This window comes from Leopardus geoffroyi, chromosome A1 (genome assembly GCF_018350155.1).
Source record: "Leopardus geoffroyi isolate Oge1 chromosome A1, O.geoffroyi_Oge1_pat1.0, whole genome shotgun sequence".
NCBI lineage: Eukaryota > Metazoa > Chordata > Mammalia > Carnivora > Felidae > Leopardus > Leopardus geoffroyi.
The window spans coordinates 233516179-233542118 of record NC_059326.1 but is presented as its reverse complement, the minus strand read 5'-3'; the positions used below and the strand labels follow the sequence as shown (position 1 = coordinate 233542118).

Here is a 25940-nt window from a genome sequence, read left to right as displayed (position 1 = left end):
TTTCTCTAGCAAAGATCATCTTGCTTACGTACCTTTGTCTAGGTTTTCTTTCAGACTCACGAGCATTGGTTTAATATTCCAGATCTCCATCTCTCCTCGAACGACCGGTTTTTTCCACTTACCGAGTGACCCTGCCGCCCCCGTCATAATGGTGGGTCCGGGAACTGGCATAGCACCCTTCATTGGTTTCCTGCAACACAGGTGTGTGCTTTCTTTGACTAGTGAGAAAATGTATCCCTTGTGATACTGACTAGAAATACAACAGAGCACCTTTTTTGTTTCTGCACTGACTTTTTTGGATATTGGACTTGGGTTGTAAAATTTTTATTTTAAAAAATTATTATCAAATGTGTGATCGCATAGCGTAATTTGTCACCATGGGAAAAGTAAATCTGCTGTCTCCCAGAGGTTTCGTTTTGTGTTAGAAGCTCCCTTTTTACGGCAGCACTTTATTTTTCTTTTTTTTCCCCCAGCTGCACGTAGTTTATAACGTGTAGTTGGGGACAGATTTCAGGCACCACTTTCTGTTGTGATGATGTGCGCACTGTCCCATGTGTCCCTTAACTAGATAATCCTGCTACTGACGGAGATTCGCTTACACCAAAGGTTCAAAGTTGAACCCAAATGTCAGTAATTTTCAGCAGATTGATCTGAATAGATGTGTCTTCGTATCCGTATAGAACTACTTGATGTAAAACGAGTTGTCCTTCTCTCCCTCTCTGTGAAATCACGAACAATTCTTTTTGTGTGCTGGTCTCCACATAGCGGTGTACTATCCTGTGGACAGAGTCTTTTTGTTGTTTTTACTTTGTTTTCGTTTTTTCCTCAAGGAAGCAGAGAGGAAGGGCAGACGTGGCCGGCTCGTCTCATCGCTGTGTCATTTCTGAAACAGTTCTCAGCAGATCGTTCTCTTGCTTAAAGCCCGGGGCCACGTTTCCATTCCATTAATTGAGAGTTAATTTTATTCACAGAGTCGCTATTAATATTGAATGTAGAAGTCAGTGTAGGTTTCACACTGTGATGTTCTGGGTCATCCTCCTAGATCCCCACGAAATGCTCGTAGGTGCCTGTAGCCCACAGGTAATGCCTGTTGTAGTGGCTGCTGGAGGGACCGGGGATCCCTGGGAACATGGCACAGTGGTCACTCAGTGACTGCAAACCCTGCCTCGGTTTCTTGGGGGTATTTCCTGACCTAATAGCTTGGTTTTACATATATATATATGTATGTATATATGTATATACATATATATATATACGTATATATATATATATGTATATATATATATGTATATGTATATATATATGTATATATATATATGTATATATATATATATATATATATATATATTTTAATGCTTGTTTATTTTTGAGAGACAAAATGTGAATGGGGGAAGGGCAGAGAGAGAGGGAGACACAGAATCCAAAGCAGGTTCCAGGCTCCGAGCTGTCAGCACAGAGCCCAATGCGGGGCTCGAATCCATGAACCGTGAGATCATGACCTGAGCCGAAGTTGGACGCTTAACCAGCTGAGCTGCCCAGGCACCCCAGTTTTACATATTCTTTATGTCCAACATCTCCACTTTCTTTCTCACGTAGAGAGAAACTCCAAGAACAACATCCAGAGGGACACTTTGGAGCAATGTGGTTGTTTTTTGGCTGCCGACATAAGGAAAGGGATTATTTATTCAGGTACGACACAATTCTAGTATTCTGATTCTAGGCTTTCTCAGCTTGAAAGGATGAACTTTCAAGTAACTCATATACCGTATTTCAGAGAAGAGCTCCGACACTTCTATAAGCGTGGGATCCTAACGCACTTGAAGGTTTCCTTCTCGAGAGATGCTCCTGTCGGGGAGGAGGAAGCCCCAGTGAAGTATGTGCAAGACAACATGTGGCTTCACAGCAAGCAGGTGGCCAGGGTCCTTCTTCAGGAGAGCGGCTACATTTACGTGTGTGGGTGAGTGGCCGTCAGGCTCAGGGGCCGGGTCGGCGAAGACAGTTGATGATACTTATTAAGTGAACCAGGGACTGTTAACCTAGGTGGGTAGGGATGACTGATTTGATTCCTAAGTACAGGAATAGGAATACAAGTTCTAAAATGATTTTAACATACATTTAGCAGCCAAGATGTTGTCATTATCCGAGAAATAGAAGTGAAAATTAATCTTTGCTTTTCAGAATGCCATGTGCCATATTGAATACATGTTTTAGCCTCTAGAAGTTCTTTTTGGTATTAAGACGTTAATCATTGAACTTGCAGTGTCAGGACTGATTTTGTTGTATCCAAGAATATGTGACGTGTGCAGCTAACCTAACTTAAGGAAAACTCTGGTTTTTTACTCTGAGAATGTGAATCTAAAGATCCTTTTTTTCAAGGCATAATTTATGTCAAAGTTGACCTAAGCCAGGAATTTTCTTTGTTAAGTTTTATTTACTTTTTGAAGCAAGATCTATTATAGAAATCCCAAAATTGCCATAAAAAATAAAAATTTGGGGAACTTACCAACTTGTCAGTGGAATTAAAAAAAACTGCTAAATAGAAAGGACTTTTGAAGTGAGAAGTAGTTGTTTTTAATTCTAACACATCCCTGGCATTTATTTATTTATTTTTAAATTTTTATTTATTTTTGAGAGAGAAAGACAGGGTGTGAGCCAGGGAGGAGCAGAGAGAGAGGGAGACACAGAATCCAAAGCAGGCTCCAGGCTCTGAGCTGTCAGCACAGAGCCCGACGCAAGGCTCGAACCCACAAGACATGAGATCATGACCTGAGCCGAAGTTGGATGCTTAACCGACTGAGCCGCCCAGGTGCGCCCACATCCCTGGTGTTTAAAACATGTTGTAAATCACCAAGTCAGGTTTTTTTGTTTGTTTGTTTTGTTTTGTTTTTAAACTGTGATACCGAAGAAGAAATACTGGTACAGTGATCTGGAATAGATATAATTGAAACAGGTTTTATAAAACAGAGCTTTTTCTATTGACTTCTCATGACCTGTGGTGATAACGTCTATTCTGTCTTATTGTTAAAAAAATTGGTTTTGACCGCTGAGTTGATTCTGTGACCTATTAATGGATTTTTGACTCTCTGCTTTTGGTTGATAAAGGCAGAGATTCTGGACATGATGTTGGTTTACATTTTCATTTAGCTTTTAGAGAAGTATTTGACCTTCACTTTGGAGAGTGCAGAGCTGTCAATGATGAGGAATAGGCTGGAGTTTTAGATGCAGCTCGAACTACTAGAGGCAAAGTCAGTTGCACAAGTCTACGGATAACTGATAATTGAGAACTTGGGGGATATCTTACATGTCCAGAGTCTTAAAATATTAACTCAAGAATAGTTCTTTACTCATCACTGGTGCCTCACTTTCCCATCTGTGCAGTGGAGTTGATAATGTGCATCATGGTGGTCTGTGGTCAGGGCTCAGGACGAGACCCCGTGGTGCCCTCATGCGGACCAGCCCCTCAGCAGGAGTGATCTTGTCCCTCAGCCCAGGGACCACTGTCCCAAGCCGGGAGCCTTGTGCTGCTGACAGTCAAGAGGACAGTGGAGACCAGGAGGTGTGGCAGCTGCAGCCACTGGCGCCACGGGGAAGCCACTGGCGCCACAGCCACTGGCATCCACGCTGTGGGGATGAAAACTCCGGTGCAGTGGTGGAGGGTGGAGCACGACCAAGTCGAGGTGGCCCCTGGAGACGCCTTTCTCAAGAAGTGTTACCGCAAGGGCAGGACAGGTTCTGTTCCCGACATCTTGGAGTCCTGCCTGACACTTTGTTTTTTTTTAACTTGTTTGTTTTTAAGAGCGCATGTGTGCAGGTGCGTGAGCGAGCGGGGGAGGGCAGATAGGGAGGGAGGGAGGGAGAAAGAGAATCCCAAGTGCCGTCAGCGCAGAACCCAACATGAGGCTCGATCCCAAGAGCTGCAACATCATGACCTGAGCCAGAATCAAGACTCAGACGCTTAACTGACTGAGCCACCCAGGTGCCACCAGCGTCCTGTCTGGCACGGTTCAGATGTGGAGTGATAAGTGTAGCACATTCCCTGCCCCCAAACAGCTTACTCCCTGCTGGGAAAGCCACATCAGCAGGTGGTTGGAGGGGACTGCAGGGGCACAGGAGGGTCACCTCACCCTGTCCTGTAAGTGAATAGGCTAAAACATGTCGAAGCACTTAGAGCCAGGCCCACAGTTAATGTGTCTGTTAATATTTGTGTGTGTGTGTGTGTGTGTGTGTGTGTGCGCGCGCGTGTGCACAGGCATGTGCGTGTCCATATAAAGGCTTGTAGGTGGAAACCTGGTTGCCCTTGGGAATGCAAGTTCCGCCGTGTGCCCAGAGAATGAAGTGGGGGGCTGAGGGCCATGAGCAGAGCTAGGTTTATGGGGTCCTGAGACCTTGGACTTGGCTGCTCCTGGAGCAGGGGCGCCTTTGAGGGTTTCCAGCTGGCAGTGATCAGCTCTGAGGTTTGGATGGGTCACTGGTGAAGGCCTGACAGCTGACGGGCTGGGGCACCTGTTGGGTCGCTTCCCAGAGAGACAGAGGGAGGACCAGGGTGGGTGACGGTGGAGTCCGTGGGATTAGATTTGTGAATTACAGAGGCTTCGGTGAAAATTCTTGTTTCCTAAACACTGACGCTATTATTCCTTTTTCTAGAGATGCAAAGAATATGGCCAAAGATGTCAATGATACCCTTGTGGAGATAATAAGCAAAGAGACTGGAGTTGAGAAACTAGAGGCAATGAAAACATTGGCTACTTTAAAAGAAGAAAAACGTTACCTTCAGGATATTTGGTCATAAAATCAAAAGAAAAGAAAAGAGTGGTGCTTTTTTGGCTGAAAGCGCTAAAAGACAATTTCACTGAAACTGAGACTTTGAATTTTTAAAACTAAATTAAAAAAGGTTTCTTGGAGGAGGTAGGGCAGGAGCGGATCACTTCCCATTACAGCAGACTTCCGGTTTGGTTTTCCGTAAATGCCCCTGCTGCTCAGCACACCGCGCTTCAGCCCCTACACTGGCGCCTCCCGGGCCGGCCACTGCGTCCTGGGGAACGTCACACGTCCCTCCGTCCGTTCACAGGGCGTCTGTCTGTACGCGACGAGGCTTCCCAGGACAGGGCGTGGGCCCTAGAGCCGAGCGCGCGATAGTTAAAGCTCGTGAACTTAATGTGGCAGTTTTTATAAACAAGGTGAAAATAATTTATTCTTACGTGAACTCTACCGTAAAGAATATTCATGTATTAAAATGAACCGTGTGTGGTGTGTGATTACTTGTGGACACAGACAGTCCCTGACGTCCGACGTTTTGACCTTACGGTGGGTGAGAGCGGCTCGCATCCAGTAGAAAGTGGACTCTACAGTTCCAGTTTTGCTCTTCCCCGGGTCGGGGACGAGTGATGTCTCGCTCTCTGGTTTGCGGGACGTGGCGGAGTCCCCAGGCCCGGCCGCCGTCTGTACCCGCGCAAACGTTTTGTCTCTTTCGGTGCAGCGCTCGGTAAATCGAGGGGGTCGGCACTAAGCTGCACCTTCAGGGCTCACGTCCGTGCGGGCGCGCGTGTGAGGTTGGCCGGGCTGAGCGGTGACGTTCGGTAGCTTAGGCGGATTAAATGCTTTTCGACTTAACGAGGTTTTCAACTTAGAATGGATTTGTTGGGCTGTAACCTCACTGTAAGTTAAGGAAGATCTGTATAACCTCGCCAACTGATTATTTATTGCCAAGACTGTATTTCTGATAAAAAAAATACTAAGGTAATGCTTATAGAGATTTTTTTAAATGACTTTAAAAATGTGACCTATATTTTAAAATTCTATTTTATCTGACTTACCACAATTGCTTCTTAATATCATGGTTCCAGAATTTAGGGATATTTGCATAGTTTACAGCTGTAAGCAAGTACATATTTTAGTAAAACTACACCTCCATTCCCCCCTCCCCCCCCCCCCCGTTCGTCTCCTCTGCTCCTTTTGGCATATTTTTTAGTTTTTCTACATTATTTTAACCCCATGCCATCACTCAAATTGTGTCCTAGGCTTAAAATACCTACTTAAATTAGTGTCCTTGTGTTCTAAGAATGCCTACTGCGGTCTGGTATTTATATCCCCCCACCCCCATTCATGTGTTCCCGTGCTAACTTCCATTGTGATGATAGTAGGAGGCGGGGCCTCTAGGAGGCACTTGGGTCCCGATGGTGGAGCCCTCAGGAATGGGATCAGTACCCTGACACGGGAGGCCCCCCAGAGCCCCCTGGCTCCTGCCTGGGAGGGGGACACGAAGCCCGCAGTCTGCGGCCAGAAGAGGGCTCTCTCCAGAGTCGGGCCCCACTGGCACCCTCCTCGTGGACGTCTAGCCTCCGGAACCGTGAGAAATAATGGTTTCTAAGGCACCCGCCGTCTGGTGTGCTGTTCCAGCCGCTCAAGAGCCTACGACAGCTCCCAGTGACAAATTCTTGTAAAATTTGTCAGTACAGAAAAAAAAACGTAAAAGGGTATGATTAATTTTTCTAGGCTCTGGTGTTCACTGGTTTTTTATTCAAGAGATTGGCATTTATAAAACAAATCTACCTGCCACAGGTTCCTGGTCATTTTGAAAAATAAATAATGTTAAGATTTGATAAAGCTTTATGCCTGTTTGTTACATTATTCTCTAGTCTTATTTCGTATATTTTATAACAAATCTATTTAACCTATTATTTTATAGATTTAGAATTATATATAGAATTATATTATTCATATATAACAAATTTATATTTAAACAAATCTAAAAAAAACAGAACCTATCAAACAAATCCAGTTAAAGACTAAATGACAAGCACGTGCTTGTATATATCAGCCAAAAAGGACTTAAGATGAGAACGTTGAAAAGGGCAAAGCACCACGTTCTTTACTTTTTAAAACTGTAACAAGAGGTAACAAGAGCTCGTGTTCCCCTGCCCATATTGTCTATACCGTGACCCGCAACTGCCCTGTGAAGAGAAAGTGACAGGCCACCCCGGTGGTGCTGGAGCCCATCCTGAGCCGTCTTGTCTGCATACGGCCTCCAGGTTAGTCCTGTTAGACGCTGCTGGGTGTCAGGTGTTAGAGCTGGTCAGTCAGCTCCCTCACAGCCTCGCCAGTGAGTGATGGTGAAGATAGGCGTCAGCTCAGATCCTGTGCCGTGTTTATTAAAAGCGTGTTCGCGATCCGACACACCACGGCTCCTGGAGCCTGTTACGTCAGCTTAGTGGGGTTCCGGGTCTCTCTCTCTAGATGGTCCACGGCGTCTTCCAGGAAAAGTTGCGAGGTGGTTTTGATGTGCCAGGGGCAGGATTTTGTTCCTCCTGACGCCGTGAGCTGCCCTCCAACCCAGTGGGGACACGGGGCTATTTTAGGGCTAAGTCTCAGGCACTACCCAAGGGCCTTGCTAGATGGTCTGACCTTTGCGGGTGGCGAGTACCTCTGAATTACTCTGTCCAGATTCCGTCCTATCTGGAGCACCACTGGTGTTACCAGTAAGAGATGCTTCCTAACCTCAGTTGTTCTAACGAGCCGATCTCAGACCCATTACTTTGAGTAACGACGCTGATGAGTGAAAGCCAGAACTTGGGGTAGCTCTCTGCAAAGGGGGTTTCTCACTAGAAAGCCGACTGGGCCCAGGAGGTTCTTCACTCTGTGTAGCACATCTGTATGTCTGTCCTGATGGATTCTAAACTGAATCAGATTGAGAAAAAAAAACATGAGAATTTGAGCTTGATAATTAGAAAACTGGGTGTATGTGCCACATCCGACAAACTGGGACCTTCCTTGCTTTGAAATACACCTGAAACTTAAAATCGATTATGAACGAGGCCAGAAGAGAAAACAGGTTGCATAACATAAGGCATCGTTCTCTGACCCTTAGGGGGTTAAAAATGAACTATAAAAAGTAACCCACAGAGAACATCGTAATTTTAAACACCTGCAAATGATCCATAGCATAGGAGGAAATAAAACCGGATTACGGAGTATCTGGGGCGGATTTCTTTTGAAGGACTAAATGTACCCGTGGGGTGCAGCCAGAACGGTACCCAGAGGGGAATTTCATCCACTTCACAGATACTTGAAAGTATACTTTTTCAGGTACTGCTCAAAGTACTGTGGCTACAGCAGTGAACACAACAGATGAAATGCCTCTGTTCCCAGGAAGCTTGCGTTCTTACGTTGAGGAGAGACAGCAACGAATAAATAGACGTACCGGTTGTACGTGTCTGAGAAGGAGGTGGAGGCTACGGAGAGAGTGGTCTGGAAGAGATCTCGTGTACCGGCAAGTAGAACCTCACTGGGAAGGGAAAGACTTGAGAGGGACAGGGAGCCAGCCGTTGTGGATTTCCTCAGGCCGAGGGGACAGGACAAAGGCCCCGATGTAGGACAGTGTCGCAAATGTGAGGAACAGAAGAGACAAGGGGAGGTCTGACTGTGCATGCCCTGAGACTGTTGGAGATGATGGTGTTTCCTCTGAGTGTCTAGAAAGCCACTTGGCTGGAGGAGTGACCTGATCTCGCTCCGCTCCTGAGAGCTTCCTCTGGTCGAGACTGAATTGAAGGGGTCCCAGGTTGGAACAGCGAAATCGCATAGAGAGCTGACGTGATAGAAAGGGTCACGAGAGTCAGAGATCTTAACCAGTATCTGCCTTTACTAACGTCAGGTGTGCAGGGAATTTGAGGACGTCGGGGAGGTGCAGAGACATCTAGGCCCACCTCCCCTATTCCTCCATGGTACCGTAGGCCCTGGCTGAGATTCAGCACATGCGTGTGTTACATAAGGGGGGCATCACTTACACAAGAGGGCTGTTTAGATGATGGAATGTCTTCGCGTGACCAAAATTACACAGCGAATGTAACATTTTCTGGAAAGCCAAGCCTCGTAAAGCTTACATCCTCGCTTTATTTCTAATGAGCATGCTGGACCAACCAAGGATTCAGTAATTACGTTAAATGTACTAAACAAGTAAAAATATTTTTTTTTTCCTTTTTAAAAAATGTTTATTTATCTAGAGAGGGAGGGAGAAAGGGACGGGGCGGGGGGCGGGGGGAGGGGGGGAGACCAAACAGGCTCTAGGCTCAGTGCAGAGCCCAACACAGGGCTCGATCCCACAACCATGAGATCATGACCTGAGCTGAAATCAACAGTTGGACGCTCAACTGGCTGAGACACCCAGGTGCCCAATAAGTAAAAGAATATTAAGCAAACCCATGCAGATGCTGTTTAGAAGACACGCTGTCTGAAAGCTTGGAAAAGGACGTGCTGTGCAAACAAAGCAGATGCAGTGAAATCAACATAAAAAGAAAAGTTCAAGAAACGCTAGTGGAGATATGTTCACGGTGATTAGAATGAATAAGGACATGAAAATCCTAAGTACATACGCACTTAATAACAAGCCTCCAAAATATATACACTTGTCAGAAAAGCTAAAAGGAGGAAAAGCCAAATCTAAAATCTGAGTTGGGTGGGCGCCCGAGTGGCTCACTTGCTCAAGCGGCTGCCTTCGGACCAGGTCATGTTTTCACGATTCATGGGTTCGAGCCCCACATGGGGCTCTCTGCTGTCCGTACGGAGCCTGCTTCAGATCCCCTGTCCCCTTCTCTCTCTGCCCCTCCCCTACTTGTTCTAGCTCTTAAAAATTAAAAAAAAAAAAAAAAAAAAAAAAACTGGCAGCAAAGGGAAGTAAAAACTGAATAGTAACTTCAAAATAAATAAATAAATAAATAATCAAAATCTGAGTTGGGAAATATAATACCACACTTAGTAGTGGAGAGAATGAGCAGACAGAAAGACAAAACAGTTAACATTTAGAAGATTTTAAGCAACAAAACCAATGGGCCTGGTTGACCTATATAACACCAATACCTTCTAAACGGGTTCTTTTCTAGTTTATACTGAATATCTGCCAGAATAGACCAACTTTCAAAAAGACGAAGACTATATGACAGGTTTTCTAAGAATTAACCAAAAGTCAAGAACTAAAATGAACCTAGAAAAAAAACCCAAATATTTGAAAAATAAGCAATACACAAAATGACCCACAAGTCAAAGAAAAATCACAAAGGAAATCAGAAAACATTTTGGTGAAAAAAAGGACATACCTAAATTTGTAGTATATGACTCAATCAGTGCTCTGGGTCTAAATCTGTGGGTCTAAATTGTTACATTATGAAATTAAAAAAGCTTAAAAGTCCATGATGTAAGCTCATATACTGGTAAGTTAGAAAATGACCAGTAAATTAAACTCCAAGAATATAAAAGAATCTGTCAAGATGAGAGAAGAATGGAATTAAATAGAAAAAAATACATACAATAGAAAACCAGAAAGCCAAAGTTAATTGTTCAAGATTTTCTCAGCTTTATTAAGGTATAATTAACAAATAAAATTGTATGTATTGAAAATATAGGGGCCCCTGGGTGGCTCAGTTGGTTGAGCATGTGGCTCTTGATTTCAGTTTAGGATCCTCTCCCTCCCTCTCTCTCTCTCTCTCTCTCTCTCTCTCAAATAAGAGAATAAGTTGTGCAATCTGATGATCTGATATACATATATTTTGTGAAGTGATTACCGCAATCAGGTTAACACATCACCTCATATGATTACCATCTGTGTGTGTGTGTGTGTGTGTGTGTGTGTGTGTGTGAAATGAGAACACTTAAGATTTACTCTCAGCAAATTTCAAGTATACAATACTGTACTACTAACTGTAGTCACCACGCAGTACATTAGATTCCCCAGAACTGACTCATCTCATAACTGAAGACTTGACTCCTTGACCAATGTCTCCCCATTTCCTTACCCTCCAGCCCCTGGCAACCACAGGCTACTCTCCATTTTAGGACTTTGGCCTTTTGGGTTTTTTTTTTACATTCCACATTTAAGTGAGATTATATAGTATTCGTGTTTCTCTGTCAGGCTTATCTCAGCATAATGTTCTCTATGTTCATCCATGTTGTCACACATGGCAGGATTTCTTTCCTCCTCGTGGATGAATAATATTCCATTGTATACACTGGTAAAGATCAACTGAGGCATAGTGAAGATTCTAAGATTTCATTTGAACAAAAACCAATTCGAATCGGGCAGCACCAAAACAAGTTGTTAGGAGTGCTCCACAGACAGGATCTAGGAGAAAGACTTTTCTAGAAAAGAAAGGAAAGCAAAGTGAGGAAATTATTTGGTTGGCTATAGCTTAAGTGGTTGTATTTTTTGGGATAGCCTAGTTGACTGTGATTGGTTGTCCTTAGATTTTCATTTCTTTTTTTTTAAGTTTTAGGTTTTGTTTTTTTTTTTAATTTTTTTTTTCAACGTTTATTTTTTATTTTTGGGACAGAGAGAGAGACAGAGCATGAACGGGGGAGGAGCAGAGAGAGAGGGAGACACAGAATCGGAAACAGGCTCCAGGCTCCGAGCCATCAGCCCAGAGCCTGACGCGGGGCTCGAACTCACGGACCGCGAGATCGTGACCTGGCTGAAGTCGGACGCTTAACCGACTGCGCCACCCAGGCGCCCCTTAAGTTTTAGGTTTTTTAAAAATATTTTTAATGTTTAGTTTTGAGAGAGAGAGAGAGAGAGACAGTGTGAGTAGGGGAGGGGAATAGAGAGAGGGAGACACAGAATCTGAAGCAGGCTCCAGGCTCCGAGCTGTCAGCACAAAGCCCGATATGGGGCTCGAACTCACGGACCACGAGATCATGACCTAAGCCGAAGTCAGATGCTTAACCAACCGAGTTATCCAGTCGCCCATGTTTTTTTAAGTTTTATTTATTTGTTTTGAGAGAGAGAGAGAAGGAGAGAGAATCCCAAGCAGGTTCTGCACTGTCAGCACAGAGTGAGACTCAGGGCTCGATCTCATGAACCGTGAGATCACAACTTGAGCCCAAATCAAGAGTCGACGCTGAACTGCCTGAGCCCCCCAGGTGCCCTTGATTTTCATTTCTTAACTCTCACACATTACAAGCCCTGTTGCCAGAGTGCTAATTGCTTTTATTAACAAACCCTTGACAACCACTGATCTCTCTTTTTTTTTTAATTTTTCTTTTAACGTTTATTCATTTTTGAGAGACAGAGAGAGACAGAGCATGAGCAGGGAAAGGGCAGAGCAATGGGGAGACACAGAATCCGACGCGGGGCTCGAACTCACTAATGGTGAGATCATGGCCATGATCATAACTGACTAAGCCACGCAGGCACCCCCCACTGATCTCTTTTTAATACCTATAATTTTTGCCTTTTCCAGACTGTGTGATATGATTAGAATTATACAACAGGTAACTTTTTGGCTAAGTCTTCTTTAATTTGGCAAACTGTCTTTAAGATTCATCCATGTAGTTGTGTGAATTAATATCTGGTTCCTTTTTATCACTAAGTAGTATACTGCTGTATGAATATATGACTGTTTATTCATTCGCCTATTGAGGGAAATCTGTGAAAACATAAGATTTCGATTCACTTGGTTAAACACATAGGAGTGGGATTTCCGGGTCAAAGACTAAGTTTTTATTTCATTTTTCTTTTCTTAAAATTCTAAGAAACTGCCAGACTGTCTTCCGAGGTAGCTGTCTCATTTTGCATTCCCACCAGCTGTGAGTGAAAGTTCCTGCATTTATTTTGGGAGGAAATGTGTAGGAGTTCAGCATTGTTAGAGCCTGCCCTGGGTACCGGCCTCAGAATTATATAGTGCTGCATGTAAACAAGAAATTCAAAATTTCAAATGGCAGCATAGGCATTATAAACACAAGGAAACAGAACTTGAGTTACTTCATTTCTGTTGTTCCGGACGGCCACTGGAAGTTTTCCTTCTCGGTGACTTCTGTAATATCTGGAAAACAATAATTTATTCCTTTCCTTATAAATAATATAGGCGAGAAGTGCTCTAAACTAGGGGTATAACCAAGAAACATCTCCCCCTGCTGAAGATGTTCATCACAAAGCTCTGCATGGAGCCAAAACCAATGTTGAAAAGTCTACCTCAGCCTTTGAAGTGCGTTTACAATCTGAACCTCAACGCGGCCACCGGAGATGCTCCTAAGATTTTGTTTTCTGCTGTAACGTGATGTTTGTTCCTGAGCCACTTTTTTTTTCGGATGTGAGATTTTAAATCAAGTAAATCAGAGAGAAAATATTTACAAACATCCAGATTCAACCGTAAAAATCGTATAGTAAAACTCAGGCTTTAAAATTGTTCCTTGAAGATCAGCACACAGACCTTGTAGAGAACACCATTAACTATGCTAATAATATGTAAGTAAATGGAAATTCACACAGAAAGAAAATAATCAAATTTCAAGGCAGAAGGTCAGGGCAGAGGACAAAGGATGCTGGCCTTTTCTTGCCAGAAGGAACGGCAGGACTTGTTTGAATATTTTTGTTAATTTCACCGAGAACTGGACACTTCTAAAGGGGCGTCTGGGGGACTCAGACGGTTAAGCATCCAACTTCGGCTCAGGTCAGGATCTTACAGTTCGTGGATTCGAGCCCCACGTTGGGTTCTGTGCTGACAGCTCAGAGCCTGGAGCCTGCTTTGGATTCTGTGTCTCCCTCTCTCTCTCTGTCCCTCCCCCGGCTCATGCGCTCTCTCTCTCTCTCTCTCTCTCTCTCAAAAATACACATTAAAAAATATTTTTAAAAAGCCCCTAAAACCCACTCTTTTTCTCAAAAATAAGCACTAAATTTTTTTTAATTAAAAAATAATAAAACAATAGAATAAACATTCTCAATGTTCATTAATATTCAGCCATTTTCTGAGATTCCTTTGAATGTTTTCCCTTAGTAGAAATTTATGGTGAATTTTCCGGTGCAGCTATCTTAGGAACAATACTTCAACTGCAGAGACATTTGAAACAAAGTTATCAACAGTATTTCAGTTTCTGGAATTTATTGTGATGTGATTTTTATAAATCTCTGACAATGTTACCCTGGTAGGTAAGACCTTCTTAACATTCACATATCTGTTCTCTCATGTGCAAACAATTTTTCAAAATTAAAATTTAGGAAGTGCTTTTTCGATTAACTATGGGTGAAGAGACATGACAGATCTTGTTCTATGTCCATTGAACATGAAAACGCAAGAAGTTAAGTATCGAAAACAGACATTGCAATATAATTCATTAAGATGTTAGACCAATACATAGCTATAAGTTTCCCTGGTTTTTTCAAAACGTGTATTAGTGTATCTTTTATTATAATGTTTATTATACTTTGTATTTCTAACTGACGTGATTATATATACCTATATCGAGTTCAGTAAAAAAGACATTTTGGGGCTCCTGGGTGGCTCAGTCGGTTGAGCATCCGACTTTGGCTCAGGTCATGATCTCACGGTTTGTGGGTTCAAGCCCCTTGTCGGGCACTGTGCTGACAGCTCCGAGCCTGGAGCCTGCTTGGGATTCTGCGTCTCCCTCTCTCTCTGTCCCTCCCCTGCTCACGTGCTCTCTCTCTCTCAAAAATAAATAAACATTAAAAAAAAAAAAAAGATTAAAAAGACATTTTCACTGCATTTCTCCCCTGCCATTATTATTATTATGTGTTTCATTAACATGATTACTACTTCTGTTCTGTAGAGGAGGAGATGGTGTTAAACCATGATCTGCTCGAGGTGTGAAATGTATTAGGTAGGTCACTGCTGGCCCAGAAACAGGACGCAGCATGGGGTCATACTATAAATAACACAGCGTCGTGAGGGAAAACCTTTCTATCTTGTGGGAGGAAGATTTGCGATTAAAAAAAAATGCAAGAAAAGGCAAAACATACAAATTTTGCCATTTCCTGAACATGCTTTCTTTTCGTTACTATGTGAAAATGCAAAACATCTACCCCATGGCTGTTGTTTCCTTTGTTTCTGCCATTTACCAAAAGTGCCCTTTTCTCATCGTTCCACGTCTGACACTCCCGAAGAATGACAGAGGGCGAGTGTGGGGTTGCTGACGTGGTTATTTCAAGTCTGCTGTCATACAGGAGTCCGAAAATGAAGGGGAATTTGGTCAGGAAGGTTTCATTCCCTCTGACTTGCTACGCGGCCACGTAGGGGCTGCCAGGTCTGATGGAACCGTCTGCCAGCCGCAAAAACCCAGGGAGGAAATGGGACTGCTCACGGTCATGCATGTGTTTTCCTGACACCTGGCCATGGCGTGGCCAGTGTGAGGGGCGCCTGCTTGGGGGACCATAAAATATGAAGGTCGTAGGGGCGCCTGGGTGGCGCAGTCGGTTAAGCGTCCGACTTCAGCCAGGTCACGATCTCGCGGTCCGTGAGTTCGAGCCCCGCGTCAGGCTCTGGGCTGATGGCTCAGAGCCTGGAGCCTGTTTCCGATTCTGTGTCTCCCTCTCTCTCTGCCCCTCCCCCGTTCATGCTCTGTCTCTCTCTGTCCCAAAAATAAATAAACGTTAAGAAAAAAATTAAAAAAAAAAAAAAATATGAAGGTCGCTGGCGACCAGTGTGATCGCCACTCGGGTCTTCCACCCAATTATCGCGAAGCAGACAGCCCCGTATCTTTCCTTAAGTCGCCTCAAATAGAAGAGAAAATGTGTCATGTCCCTTCTGTATTAAACTGCACTCTGATTTCTGAACATTCACCTTCTGTAACTTCAATTTTCAGATAGATGTAACCAAAGCTGATTTCTGTTGTGCGTATTAGACTACAGGCCAAGAGCAAATGCAATCCTCATTTTCCAGTAGCGTATGACGAACAAGGCTTTACAAGGCCAAGCGATTTCATGTGTCTTCATGGCTTCCAGTCCCACTTACCACTCAGACCACCCACACTTTTGGTATGGGTTTTCCGAAAAAGCCAAAAACCAGCCCACACCACCCACCAGAAAAACCCAGGACGCTCGTCCACTCCGGCCGTGCAAGATGAGACTTACTTGCGTAGCGTTTCTTTGGGGGTTCCTTATAAAGTGAACGATGTATGCGAAACGACACTTGTAATTTTTATTCTCTGTAAAGAATCCTGACAGCAGTTTGAGCTGGAGCCTGTAGGGAAGCAAGACACGTGAAGCCTCGTGATACGGTCACCTCTCGGGCTGCCTTCGCACGTTCGCATGACCAGGAACTCTGACCGGCAGGCTTTGGGTGAAAGCCTGTGTCACGTTGCCTACGTCTGGGGAACATTTTTAAGTCTGTATCAATATTGGCGACTGGATGGGAGTTTTAACCTGAATGAATTGGAGTTGATGATGGTCCCATCATCCGAGTTTCCACACGTAAAGTGTCAGAGCGAAATAGGCGTTTAAAATGGTGTAAGTACGAGGGCGCCTGGGTGGCTCAGCCAGTCATCCAACTCTTGATTTCAGCTCAGGTCATGATCTCCTGGCTCATGGGTTCGAGCCCCACGTCGGACTCTGTGCGACAGTGTGGGGCCGGCTTGGGATTCTGTCTCTCCCTCTTTCTCTGCCCCTCCCCCGGGCGAGCGCCCCCACCCCCAACCCCACTCTTTCTCTCAAAATAAATAAACTTTAAAAAAATTTAAAATGGTGTTAGTATCTTTTAGCAGCACCGTTGCTACTCTTATGCGATTACTGTCACTTTTACAATCGTTCCTGGAGGAACATTTTGTGGATGGGTGTGCTCTGAATTTGAGAGGAGCATTGGTATACGGCAAGGTCGTTGCGATATGTTTTTAGTTCCCCTGGCAAGTGCCCAGCCCACCGCAGGGTTCCGGAACAGACATCTGTCTCCATGGTCCTTGATTCAATTGCAGTTAACTCAGCACCTTCCACCAGCTTTAATTCACTTTCCGAAGGTTAACAGGTAAAGGAACAGGTTCAGAAAAGGTCTAAATCATGTTTCTATATTTCCGGATGGACGATTTTAACAAAGAGCATGACTCCGTTGTGTATCAGAGAGGTTAAATTCTGCCTTTATTTCAGAACATCCCTGTAGATTGTTGGGAATTTTTTTTCTTCCGTATTTTCAAGGGGAAGTCGGGAGTAGTAGTTTCTTTGTGAAGAAGTTTCCAAGGAAAATATGTGAACTCTCTATCACAGGACCCACCACAGCTCAGGGACTTCGCCACATAGACAGATTGTTTTCTCCAGCGCACCCTTGTTTTTTTGTTTTTAATTTTTTTTTCAACGTTTATTTATTTTTTTGGGGACAGAGAGAGACAGAGCATGAATGGGGGAGGGGCAGAGAGAGAGGGAGACACAGAATCGGAAACAGGCTCCAGGCTCTGAACCATCAGCCCAGAGCCCGACGCGGGGCTCGAACTCACGGACCGCGAGATCGTGACCTGGCTGAAGTCGGACGCTTAACCGACTGCGCCACCCAGGCGCCCCCAGCGCACCCTTGTTTAATAGCAACTACAGATAAATACGCTGGGCGTGCGGCAGGGGATGCCTCGCCTACATGTGCCTAATTAATGGTCAAAGGGATGGACTGGTGAGTGTCAACTTGAAGCTGGACTAGAAAAATCCAGAGGATGACATGACTCGACCCGTGATAATAGAATACAATAACGCCACACATCCGACTGTTTGGGAACACGCTGCTATTTAAGCAGCCATGTGAGCCCCTCAGTGATGCATGGATGTACTTGAATAACTTGGGGCCCAGTATCCAGCACTTGTTATAATTCTCTGGGACAAAGTCATTGAATATGAACTCTAAAAGATCAAGGGGACAATGGAGGGAGGTGCCTCTGGCCCACTGTCTTTCTAAGAATATCAGATCTGCAGTTCTATTTGCCGGCTAAGTGAAATATTGGTAACCCAAACTCAAAATAGTCCCCCATCTAGCAGCAAATGCCCTGGCTTCTTAGAGGCACTCCAACAGCGCCTAAGTGCGGCTCGATTCCTCTTGCCGACGCACCAAAGGTGACCTGAGCTGCAGCCCCCAGGCTCTTGGGCCCATATTAGAACGCCCTGTGTCCCAGTTCTCCTTGCTGACAAACACCTGGCTTGGTGTGGGGCTGTGTATGCTTTTGGCGAAAGAGGATGAACCAGAACACAGAACGGTTAGCTACAAATCTTTTATCGGAATTCCAGAGCTCGATATCACACCCTAGAAACGCTCTGTCTTGGGAAAGAAGGGGTGACTTCTTACAGAGCCCTAATAAGTGGGTCAGCCTAAGTTTAGCTAGTTAATGGAAGAGTCAAAGACGGTTCTCAAAAGAAAAAGGAATTTCTTTTTTTTTCCTTTGGAAACCTAATCAGCCTTGGTTTGGCCAATTTGTGTTCAGCAAGAAGGGGCGGGATGTGAGAGTCATAGGGCCAAGATAGGAAGGCTAATGAATATAAAAACAGCTCGCGTGGCTGCTTAGTGGCGTATTCATGGCGTCTCAGGGATGAGCGGGGACCTTCCCACCCGAGGGCCAGAGCAGCAGCCGAGCATTTGGACGAGTCTGCTGACAGCGATGGAGGCACAGGGCCGGAGCCCAGGGAGGTGAGGTTGCTTTCAGGGATATTGACATTCCTTAGTCACCCTCCCGGCTCGGTTTATAACATGGACCCTAATCGAATGATGTCCGCCCACGGGTTCCTTTCCAGCCTCGGGGGAAGAATCCTTCCACCCTCTGTGCTGAGGCTGTGGGAAAGAACGGGCTCTGTGACCTTTCCCAGCCCCTCGGCATCACTTGCCTGGGAAAGCTGGGTGGTTGGAAGGAAGAGTCTCTTGAGGCTGGAGGCATCTGGCAGAGACAGCCGAGGAGGAGCAGATCGGCTGTAGGAGAAGGGGAATTATGGGGATCTTCAGCTACAAAGTTGGGAACTGTGTATTTTCAGTTTAACGTACATATTTATTCATCTATCCACTGGTCTGTGGATCAACCACCCGCCCACACACGCCCACACAACCCCCATCCATCCAACATCTATGCATTCATCATCCATCTATCATCCACCCATCTACCCACTCATCTATCTATCATCTATCCATCTATCACCCATCCACTCATCCATCCAACAAATACCATTGAGCAACACTTACAAACCTGCTCCTTGTGAGGTGATCCTCAAGGAATGCACAGTCTTGAGTGGGAGACAATGATATGAATCGATAAGTAATTTAATAACAACTTGATAAATACTGGATAGCTCACAGTATAGTATATTACTAAGTACTAGAAGTGTTGAAAATACGTGCCCCTGCCTATTTGCTCTGTCATTTCTACCATCGCTACTCAGATCTCATTTTGAGCACTGAGAAATTGCTTCTACCTGCTGAAAAATGTGCTATGTTCACGGGTTTCTGTTCCTTTGAAAACACCATACCTGGTGTTTGCAATGACTCTTCCTCCACCCCAGTTGGTCTATTTGGCCAACTCCTCTCTGTCCCTCAGGACCCAGTTCAGGGTCCGCCTGACTGGAGTAGCTGCCGTAATTTCAGCTCAATGGGTCCTTGGCTGATGTGGTCACGACATCTTGTCACCAACCCAACAGTCAGTGACCGTCCTGGGTTGACATTATTCCCAGGATGCCTCCTCACTGAACTCTAGGTTCCATTCTGCCTTGGACCATATCACTGTGCCCACATATTCCCTGTGAATGGTGCACAGTGGGCTATCCAGAAATGCTGACAAAATGGAAGGAAGGAAGGAAGGAAGGAAGGAAGGAAGGAAGGAAGGAAAGAAGAAGGGAAGGAAGGAAGGAAGGAAGGTCAAGTAACCACGGGCTTGTTTTCTCATCATTCCGTGAACGATCACTGACAGCTGTTTTGTGGGTGCCAGGCCTGTGCTAAGAGGTGGGGACACCACAGCAAGCGGGTCCATCACAGAAGTCCTTGCTGTCCCGGAGCCTTCGCTCGATAGAGCCAAAGACAACACGCGCAGCCTCAGACAGTGCTAAGTGGCCATGCGACATCGATGACAGACTCTGACCACGGGAGCATCAGGTGGAAGCGAGTCAGGTGCCAGAACCACATCCAGAGTTGCAGCAGTGGGGACACAGAGAGGCTGGAGCGCTGACTACGACAGACGATGCACACGGCGTCCTGTCCGGGAGGACAGAGGGTCTCTCCACTGGTGTCTGCGGCACCAGTGGGCGGCAAGGCCAGCGTCCAGATAAATTGAAATAATTGCAATAAGACGGACAGAGAAGCGAGTGAAATGAAACCCAAAGCATAGCAGCTTTGCCAGGGGAACAAGCCTAAAGCTGATGAGGCATTTGAAGCTCGACAGTTTACCTGCGTACTGGAAACAGCCATTTCCTTAGCTTTCCGGATTTAGCCCCAAGGGCCATGCAATTGAAAATGATAGCAGGGGAGCACAGCGTTTACTTTGAACCTCACATGTGGGAATGATTTAGGAACTGGATTGTGTTACAAATGTCACATGAACCTCTAGGGCTCCCTCATACGGCTCACATTTCAAAGAGCTGTGTGCTCTCCACAGCCCCGGGAAGCCGCTTTGCCTGGATTACCAAGCGGCGAGCGCAGACTGGGGAGAGGATCTATTAGGTTAGATCACTTACAAATTGGTGTAAGTATTCGTTGAGAAACGGGCTGGGATACAGGTTGTTTGAAATGCCACAGGGGCGATTGTGTGAGATCTGTCAGTGTTGCGTGATCCTAGAAAGACTGTGAACGCACACAATTTTATCTGCAGACACCGTGGGATTTAGATGCCAAGGAACCCCGGATTACGGGGCTGGTTCCGGGGTGGACTCTCCTACCGTCTCAATAAGTCAATAAATCCCTGGGAGCCCCCGGTCCTCCTCTGTACATGCAGGCAGCCAAGGTCTCGGACACCTGGGCTCTCCCTCCTGTAATAAATGCTATGGTTTTCCTGCTCCTCAGCACGTGGGTTATTCGAGTTTGAGCTAATATTATAGACAGAGGGGGAAAGCTGCCAGCAAATCTTCTACTGAGATAGAATAGCTACGTGGGATTGTCTTGGAAAATTAGAAAATTCTAGGCAGATGCTCGTATTCTAACTGCGGACATAACTTTTGTCAAATATTTGATTGGTTCCTCCTTCTTTTCTTAGGTACGTTACTAGACAATAAAAAGCCTGATAGACATTAGAAAGAGAAAATGTCGAATTCTGCAAGTTTATGCGAATTCTTGTGTTAGTCTCCTGGGGACAGTGCCACAGACCAGGGCCTTAAACAGCAGGAATGCATCATGTGACAGCTCTAGGGCCTGCAAATCGGAGATCAAGAAGCTGGCAGAGTTGATTTCTTCTCAGGCCTCTCTCCTTGGCTTAGTGGTCTGTCTTTTCCTTGTGGGTTCACATAGGAACTCTCTGTGTGTGTCTGTGTCCTAATGCCCCCTCTTAGAAGGGCACCAGTAATATCGCATTAGGGCCCACCCCAATGACCTGATTGTAACTTCATTCTCTCTTCAAAGGTCCTGTCTCCAAAAACAGTCACGTTCTGGGCCACTGTGTTAGGACTTCAGCACAGGAATATCGGGGGGACATAACTCAGCCCGTGATGGTTATTGTATCACAGATCTTTTACTTAGGAAACAAATTACCTTTTTTTTTTTTTTACAGTGTTATTGAAAGATAACAGACACCCAAAAAATGCACATACTTAATGTGCACAATTTGATGATCTTTGACGTCTTTTTGAAACTATCAAAAAAAATCAAGATAATGAACTCCAAAAGTTTTCTTGCGTCCCTTTGAAATACATGCCTCACTTCATACCAGTAGCCCCGTCTCAAAAAGCCACTGAGCTGCTTGGTGTCATTACACGTCACTTTGCATTTTCTAGAACTTTCTATGAATGGAATCATACGTTACATACTGTCTTGTTTTCTAGCTTATTTGGGTCATAATTATTTTGCAATTTATTCATATTGTTGTGTGCAATCAGTAGTTTAATGCTTTTTGTTGTTGAGTTGTGTCGCATTGAATGGCTACATCACAGTTTGTTTATCCATTTACCTGTTGGTAGCCATTTGGATCTTTCCAGCTATTTCCCATTGTTTCCAAAGTATTTCCAGTTGGCTTTCTGAATAAAGCTGCTATGACATTGGCGTACAGGAATTGTGTGGACATAGGCTTTTCTACTCTTCAGCAAATGCCCAGGTATGAAATAACTGGGTCGTGTGAGGATGTGTGTTTAACTTTTTAAGAATCTGCCAAACTGTTTTCCGACGAGGTTAGAGCGTTCCTATGCTGCACATCCTCACTGGCACTTGGTATGGTTAATCTTTATATTTTTATTAAAAAAAATTTTTTTAACTTTAATTATTTTTGAGAGAGACAGTGTGTGAGCAGGGGAGGGGCAGAGAGAGAGGGAGACACAGAATCCGAAGCGGGCTCCAGGCTCCGAGCTGTCGGCACAGAGCCCGACACGGGGCTCGAACTCACAGAGTGTGAGATCATGACCTGAGGTGAAATCAAGAGTCAGAGGCTTAACTGACCGAACCACGCAGGGGTCCCTCCCTTCCCCCCACCCCCCACCCCCCGTTCTTTGAAGTCTTTGTTTTCACAACCTCTAGGTTTACGACAAAACTGGGAAGGAGGCACAGAGATTTCCCTCACCCCGGCCCTCGGCACGCAGAGCCTCCCCCACTATCTATATCCCTCACCAGAATGGTTCCCTTTTCTTAGCCTGAGATGAACTTTCACGGGCACATCATCACCCAGCGTTTACATTAAGATTCACTCTTGGATTTGGACAAATGCGTAACGACATATACCCATTATTATAATAAGATACTGAGTATTTTCACTGCTCTACAAATCCTCAGTGCTATGCCCGTCTCCCTCCCTACACTGCCCACCGGCCCCCTACAGCCACTGATATTTGTACTGTCTCCATAGTTCTGTCTTTTCCAGAATGTCATTAGTTGGAATCATACAATACGTAGCCTTTTCAGATTGGCCTCTTTCACTTAGTAATATGCACTTAAGTTTCTTCCATGTTTTAATGGCTTGTTAGCTCATTTCTTTTTAGCGCTGAAAAATATTCTATCGTCTGGATGGACCACAGTTTACTTATCTAATCACCTACTGAAGGACATTCTGGATGCTTCAAGTTTGGGCGATAATGAATAAAGCTGCTATGGGGCGCCTGGGTGGCTCAGTTAAGCATCCGACTTCGGCTCAGGTCAGGATCTCGCGGTCTGTGAGTTCGAGCCCCTCGTCGGGCTCTGTGCCGACAGCTCAGAGCCGGGAACCTGCTTTGGATTCTGTGTCTCCCTCTCTCTCTGCCCCTCCCCTGCTCACACTCTGTCTCTGTCTCTCTCTCAGAAATAAAATAAAACATTGAAAGCAATGTTTAAACAGGAATAAAACTGCTATAAACGTGAGTACAGGTTTTTGCGTGGATGTGTTTGCAACTCCTTTGGATAAATACCAAGGAGTGTGATCGCTACATTGCATGGTAAGAGTATGTTTAGCTTTGTGAGAAACCACTAGACTGTCTTTCAAAGTAATTGTACCATTTTGTGTTTCCCAGCAACGAATGAGAGTTCCCATTGCCCCACATCCTTGCCAGCATTTGGTGTTAGCGTTCTGGATCTGGGTGATGGGAATAGGTGTGCAATGGTATTGCATTGCTGTTTTAGTTTGCATTTCCCTGACGACGCCTTGTGGCACACCTTCTCATATGCTCCTTTGCCATCTGGGTATCTTTGGTGACGTGTCCATTAAAGTCTTTGGCCTATTTGTTAATCAGGTTGTTTGTTCTCTTGTTGCGTTTTAGGAGTTCTTTGTATATTTTGGATAACAGTTCTTTATCGGATAGGTCTTTCTCCTACCCCGTGGTTTGTCTTTTAATTCTCTTGACACTGTGTTTTGCGGGGCTGGTGTTGTAGCTAAAAAGCCACCGCAAGCCCGGGTCATCTAGGCATCTATGTCATCATCTGGGAATTTTAGAGTCTTGTGTGTTACATTTACGTTTGGGATCCATTCGGAGATGGTTTTGTGAAGGGTGTAAGGTCTGTGTCTAGATTCATTTTCTCCTTGTGCTTGTCATTGGCATTTGTCTAGGGAGTAGCGATGGTCGGCTGATTTTCAGGAGCATCTCGAGACATCCTGGTTGGTTCCCCTCTGTGGGGGATGGGCAGCACTGCTTTTGATAAGACGAAAGAGGCCAAGCAGGAAGCACCGTCCAGGGCCGCCGCCCGCAGAGAGGTTTCTACCAGAAATCCAGCATGGGGGATTTGGCTGCGGCTGGTGCCTTGGTTTCGGCCTAAAAGACAGCAAAGGGCCACGTCCTCCCACCATTTCCTCAAGGCCTTCCTGACCCAAAGCAGCCATATAAACAAACATAAAACCCAAAGTAGAAAAAATATGGGCACCTACAGATTGTAATTTTTATCATACAATAAGCTTCTAGAACTTCAAGTCATGTAAAAAAAAAAACAAAACAAAACAGGAATTCTTAAAGAGAAGCATTAATGTCACCTTCCATGACTTTGTTCTTCCAGAAGGGTCTGTGGCAAGGTCCCTGGGTAGAAGAGAAGAGGCTTAGAAGTAAGTTTTTCTCTTGATTGTGTGCTTACTTTCTGATATTTTCTGACCATTTCCCCTCCATTCTTTTATAAATTGTTTCCTCTCCCGCTGGCCACGATTGACAGACTGAAGACACTCCATTCCCCCCCCAAATACCTCGTGTGTCTGTTATATACATGCCAGCTTAAGCATCTGACATCTAGCAAGCACCCAGGAGCGAGAGGGGGTTGAAGCATTTAGGGACGCTCACCCTGCAGATGCGTGGCAATCCACAAAAGTCCCCAGCCTTCCGGGTGACGATTACAACAGGACATGGCGACATTTGCCTACATCCCAGGGGCAGTCTGTCAACTTTCCACAGCCCTGGGTGTCGTAAAACTCACTCTCAGGTTCAAATCCACTCTAACTTGGGACCTTTCCGTCTGTGCCATCCATATGCCGTTACAACACTTGGTATGTCACACACGTGCTGGATAGGAGTGGTGACTGTGACCAGCGGACGTCCCCTCAGCCACCTGCCTCTGGGTTAGGATGTGGGAGTCCTGCAAGGGCCTTGATCACTAAGACTACGCGGTGCAAAGCTCACTCCTGTCCCAAAATGCCACTTGTGCATGTCCCAGCCAGCCGGGCTCGATAACTGCGCAGCCCAGAAGTAGGCCTCGTGGCGATGTTAACTGAAGTTACAAGAACCTCACAGTCCTCGGAAATGATGTGTGAACTCTTGAGGCTGCTGATGTGAACACAACAACAGAAGCAGGTAAGAGGTCAGATGCATCTCATTTTAGGACGGATTAAGTAAAAATAAGCAATGATTCAACAGCGAGGCTTTAGAATACTTAGGGAAACAAAACAGACTGCTTCTTTTCTTTGAGAAACAAATCAGACTTGGCACAGAAAATCAGTGACCTAAACCTAAGGGGGAGTGGGGGTTCCGGGCCAGCTCACTGGCCAATAACAGCGAAAAAGCATGTTGAAAGGAAACAGCCACCTTAAGCAAATTCAAACGAGTTGTAACAGGCACGATTTTTCCCAATGCAGAAAAGTGTAGACCCTGCTGAAAATTTTCAACTTAGCTATTTTTAGTTGCACGAGACACAAAGACTATATAATCCTCATAAAGATGTCAGCTGGCCCCAGCCCTCCCCAGGCACCTGCAAGCACCATTCATTGGACTGATGACAAAGCATCTGCGTATGGAGAGAATCATACACCTTTCATATGTTACAATAAACTGTTATCAGTGCAGCAGACAGTGCTTTTATCGGTAGGTGGCATTGACCCTGGGGAGTCCAATTGGCTAAAGTATAAAACAATGGCAACATATGTGAGATCCGCTCTTGCTTACCTTGAGCACCGCCTCAATGTTATAGCAGACATTTCGGGCGGTCGCTGGTGGAAAGCTCCCCGGATGCTCTGTCCACCCTTCCCAGGTTGGGGGTCTCCAGTTCTAGAGGCTCCAGACAAAATCGGGAAAGGCCAGAGGTTTATGAGTTGCTTCCATTTTGTTAAACCACTGAGCAAAGAACCAAAAGTGAAAAACAGGTGGGTGTTGGTGAGTAGATGATACTTGTAGAATATTCTAGTAACTTCCGCCTGGATCATCCAGGTCCTGG

General features: G+C 45.1%; 1 protein-coding gene across 3 annotated transcripts in view; it reads left to right on the top strand.

Annotated features, from left to right (window-relative positions):
• Positions 1-5238, top strand: part of MTRR (5-methyltetrahydrofolate-homocysteine methyltransferase reductase) — a 31846-nt gene extending 26608 nt beyond the window's left edge. For 2 of the 3 annotated variants that reach the window (XM_045442340.1, XM_045442349.1), the window contains exons 12-15: positions 83-201; positions 1597-1689; positions 1775-1957; positions 4645-5238. In XM_045442340.1, the coding sequence (XP_045298296.1) occupies positions 83-201; positions 1597-1689; positions 1775-1957; positions 4645-4789 (540 nt within the window). In that variant the 3' untranslated portion in view covers positions 4790-5238. The remainder of the gene's footprint in view (positions 1-82; positions 202-1596; positions 1690-1774; positions 1958-4644) is intronic. The other variant, XM_045442356.1, reaches the window with a different exon arrangement.
• Positions 5239-25940: the final 20702 nt, after the last annotated feature.